We start from the raw sequence: 4,035 nt of genomic DNA on the forward strand, positions 1-4,035 counted from the left end.
TAACCCACCTCCTCTCCACCACTTTCCAGGCAAGCTTTTTACTTTCTTCAGAACTGAAGTATATATAGCTTTGCTCCCATGATGTCCAAAATCATCGTCATTCTTCTTTTCCATGTCTTTTTTTCTTTACAGTACTTGAAGCCTTCAGCTGCACAAACTTGGATCAGAGCAGGTTACTGGTACTACGGCAGCGGTTATTTGTTACCCATTCCAGACATAAACTCAGCCCTCTTCACTCACCTTATTTGCGCATTTGCTGATGTAAACCCTTCGTCCTCCGAGCTCTCTATCCCATTCTCTGCTCAGCCATACTTCTCCACCTTCACCAACACCGTTAAACAAAAGAACCCATCAATCACCACCCTCCTTGCTATTGGGGGCTCATGTGCAAACCACAGTCCTTTCATCGATGAGCTATAAGGATATCAAGGCTTACATTCAGAGAAATGGGGGTGTTGTAATATACAATCCTACATATGTTGTGAAATCCTGCACATTTGGATCGGTCTGGATCTGCTTTGATGATGCTGAGGTTGTCAAAAATAAGGTTTCCTATGCCAAGCAGAAGAAACTACTTGGTTACGTACGTTGCGTGGCAACTCCCTTATGATGACAATTCGGAACTTTCTCTAGCAGCAGGTAAGAGATCGACGCAGCAGACTTATTTGATATTATTTGTTAAAATAATATACTTTCTTAAGAAGCCTGATTAGATGTTTGATAGGAGTATTCGTACTCCCGATGATTGTACCTATCATATTGCGCTTCGGCTTTCATCAGTTGCATCTGTAGGTTACCTCTAATTTCACCTATTTAGAGGTGCTAGTGATCTGTTTGGATTGAGTTATTCTATCTAAGTTTGTTTTTAGCTTCATGTCTAAGCTTATTTTAGCTTCTTCTCTGTCATGTAACCTCCTTTATTTTTAATGAATGCCGGTTTGTTAAAAAAAAAAGAAAAAAGAAGAAGAATATTTTAGCTTCTTCCCTGTCATGTAACCTCCTTTATTTTTAATGAATGCCGGTTTGTTAAAAAAAAGAGAAAAAAAAAAAAAAAAAGAATATTAATCTAATTGCAGAATTCAAATACGTCAAGATGTCAATGCCCTTTCCGCTTCATGTCTAGGTTAAACTTAAAATTTTGAGTTTGTTAGCCAATTTTAACTAAAGAATAGAGAGTTTAATGAGAATACTCTTATACAAGCTCTCATGCAGGGGAAAAAAAAATAAAACATATTCCTACGGGAGCATTGGACAATGTCATGACCTTCTCAATAAAATGCTTGCATAAGAATGGAATAGAGAATACCAAACCCTAGACTATAGTCGATTAAGAAAGCAACCTACAATCATAAATCTCCTTACTCCTCGTACTTCATTCTTGCTTGGCTTCTTCTCTAATTTACACTTCATTTCTGCTTTGCTTACCCCTGCAAGTTTAACACTCATTAGCACTTGCACATATGCTAACAGCAATGTCATTCTTATCTGCACATCAAATTTGCTCCTCCTAGTGCACGGTTTAAGGGAAAAATTTGATGGCAGCACCACAGGTCCTATTAGAGGTACATCATGCCCAAGAACTACATTAAGAGAGTCATATGTTAACTTTTGACAAATGCTAGTCTCTTAGTATCTTGTAGACTCTTAAAATATTGTAGGTGTCTAAATTTTAGGTCCATGCGCATTTCTTGTAGATTCTAAGGCTCTAGTAGAGAACTACAATTTCATGTCCACGAACATTTCTCCAAAAAAATTTACAAAGCAAGCATGTTTCGACATACAAGCTAGCAGGTGTGCAACACCTTCAAACTATTAATACCACAATGAGACAACTAGGGTAAGAATGGTATGTCTAAGAGTTTATTGCGAAAGCAACGACACTTGGACAAGCCCACCTTCTGCAAGACTATATAAACCGCAAGAAATTCACAGTATAGTGTCTATAGCTACATGCTTTATTGACAAAGGTTTAATGGATCCAGTAACTTAAGTCACAAATTTAAGAAATTTTCTCCCCCTGAATTGAAGAAAATGTCACAGAAAAACAAAAAATAGAAATAGCCATGGATGTTCATAAAATTTAATTGGAAAAAGATTGAGAATAATATTGCTCATCCAACTCAAAAGCTATGAATAAAATTTTCAATTATATTAACTATCATATGTTCTCAAGAACTATGCATCAGTTCTATTAGTTAGAGAAAACAATATATGGTACTGCAGAAGAAGTTATGGAAAATTAACTAGTTGTGCACAGAAAATGTTTGTGTTTGGTAAAAAAACAGAGATCGAGGATAATGGAAATTAGGGAAATTAAGCAAGACACTACTTACAGTAAAAGGCAATCCGATATGCGAGTGGCGTGGTCCAACTTATATTCAAGGAGGCAAACAACCGTTATATCCAACCTCCTCTCCTTGAGCTTACGAGAGACATCAACTATGCTGCAGTGAAGACAAGAATCAGACGCACGTTGTAAAAAGCAAAACCTGTGATTGTCTAAATGGACAAAACTAGGAATAAACGAGGGGTCATCTTCATTAAAAAACGAATTTCCCAGAACACTCAGATTGCCTAAGAACCACACATCCAACTCTAGATCTTAGGCAAGCAAGCGAGCATTATGTCGAAGCCAGTATAAAGTATTGGCTACCGTTAAAGGCTTTCCCCACCATCCTAGAGGACAATCACGGTGTAACTTGCGCTGATGACGCTCAAGCTCTCTCCAACAACCATCCCCCACGTCATATGTATAGAAATCAGCCCATCTATGATCACTATCAGCCGGAAAACATGATGAAGCAACAAGAATCCTGTCTGGATTCTCAAGAGCTGCAATAATAAAGCCGTCGTATGGCATTCTACCGGGAGGATCAGGCAACACTTCCCATTCATTAAGAATCGGGTCAAATACCTCAGCATCCGGGATCGCAGTTGGAAAAGTATAATCCATAACGAAACCGTCAAATAGCTCATCATCCGATGAGCTATAATTAATAATGGGGTCGTTAAATACCTCATCGTCAAAGGCATTATCTTCCAAGCGGACAGGTGGAAAACAACAATAGTGACCATCCCACACAAACAGCTTATTACCAATGACGAAGTTGTGGGGTTGGAGTCTGGGACAAATCATTTTAGGAACAGGAACCCAATTATTATCAGGATGGGTAATGTCTAACTTATAGACACTGCGAACAAACGGTAGAGGCGAATCAGAATCGTACTCAGCGACAGAACGATAGCAGCGATGACCACCAACACAGTACAAATCCGAGCCTAGGGTTGCAAAACTGTAGTCCCGGTGATGATTTCCTTCCCAAAATGGACTGATCATCTGCAGCTTCTCACCGTCGACCTTCTGAGAACCGCCCGCATGAACAGTAATCTTATACCACCTCGAATGCACCGCCTCCCCCCCCACAGCTCCAATAGGCATATGGAAAACGATGTCGTAACAAATAGATGGTGATGAATCATCACTTGATGGCCTCGATAACCCTGGCATCGTGGATCCCTCCATCTCCATGGAGTATTTGGGATGAGGACGGTTGCTTGGAGAACGGCGAGCGCAGCGGTTAGCTTGGAAGATGAAACGTCACTGAAACAAGATTACAAGAAGGGAGTAACTTCCTTTGGCTGGGCCGAATTTGGTTTTTTTTTTTTTTTTTTCTTTTAAAACCCATGTGAGTTTCTTATTTGGCCCATTTAGTTCGAAGCCCAAAGAGAAAATGTGGATCCAGATTGTTTCCCCAAAAAAACTTCATGCTGGCCCAAATTTCTTGGTCTTTGGTCTCCAAAACCCAACGGTGGAAATAATTGGGTCTGATTCCAATGGACAACCCACACGTTTGATGAGACCCATGCGCATTAATGGTGTAACCAATAGGCAATTGAATGCACCCTTCATAAAAAAAAAAAAAGAAAAAAAAAGAAGAATGAATGCACCCACCGGTCTTGCATTTATGTAATGTATTGGGAGTAATTATATTGGAGACACCAGCGTGTGTAAACAGTAAGCACGCCGATGACGGG

General features: G+C 39.6%; 1 protein-coding gene across 1 annotated transcript; it reads right to left on the reverse strand.

Moving 5' to 3' along the window:
* Positions 1-1,156: 1,156 nt before the first annotated feature.
* LOC132184828 (uncharacterized) lies at positions 1,157-3,605 on the reverse strand. Its single transcript, XM_059598602.2, has 2 exons — positions 2,334-3,605; positions 1,157-1,427 (listed from the first exon to the last, which is right to left on the reverse strand). The coding sequence occupies exon 1, from the start codon at positions 3,527-3,529 to the stop codon at positions 2,603-2,605; it is 927 nt and encodes a 308-aa protein (XP_059454585.2). The 5' UTR covers positions 3,530-3,605; the 3' UTR covers positions 1,157-1,427; positions 2,334-2,602.
* Between the last annotated feature and the right edge of the window lie 430 nt (positions 3,606-4,035).

Source organism: Corylus avellana, chromosome 7, assembly GCF_965113065.1.
Source record: "Corylus avellana chromosome 7, dhCorAvel1.hap1.2, whole genome shotgun sequence".
NCBI classification, from domain to species: domain Eukaryota; kingdom Viridiplantae; phylum Streptophyta; class Magnoliopsida; order Fagales; family Betulaceae; genus Corylus; species Corylus avellana.

Bases quoted from the DNA above. Each gene is read 5' to 3' on its own strand.
- LOC132184828 (XM_059598602.2), bottom strand. From the start codon at position 3,529: ATGGAGATGGAGGGATCCACGATGCCAGGGTTATCGAGGCCATCAAGT.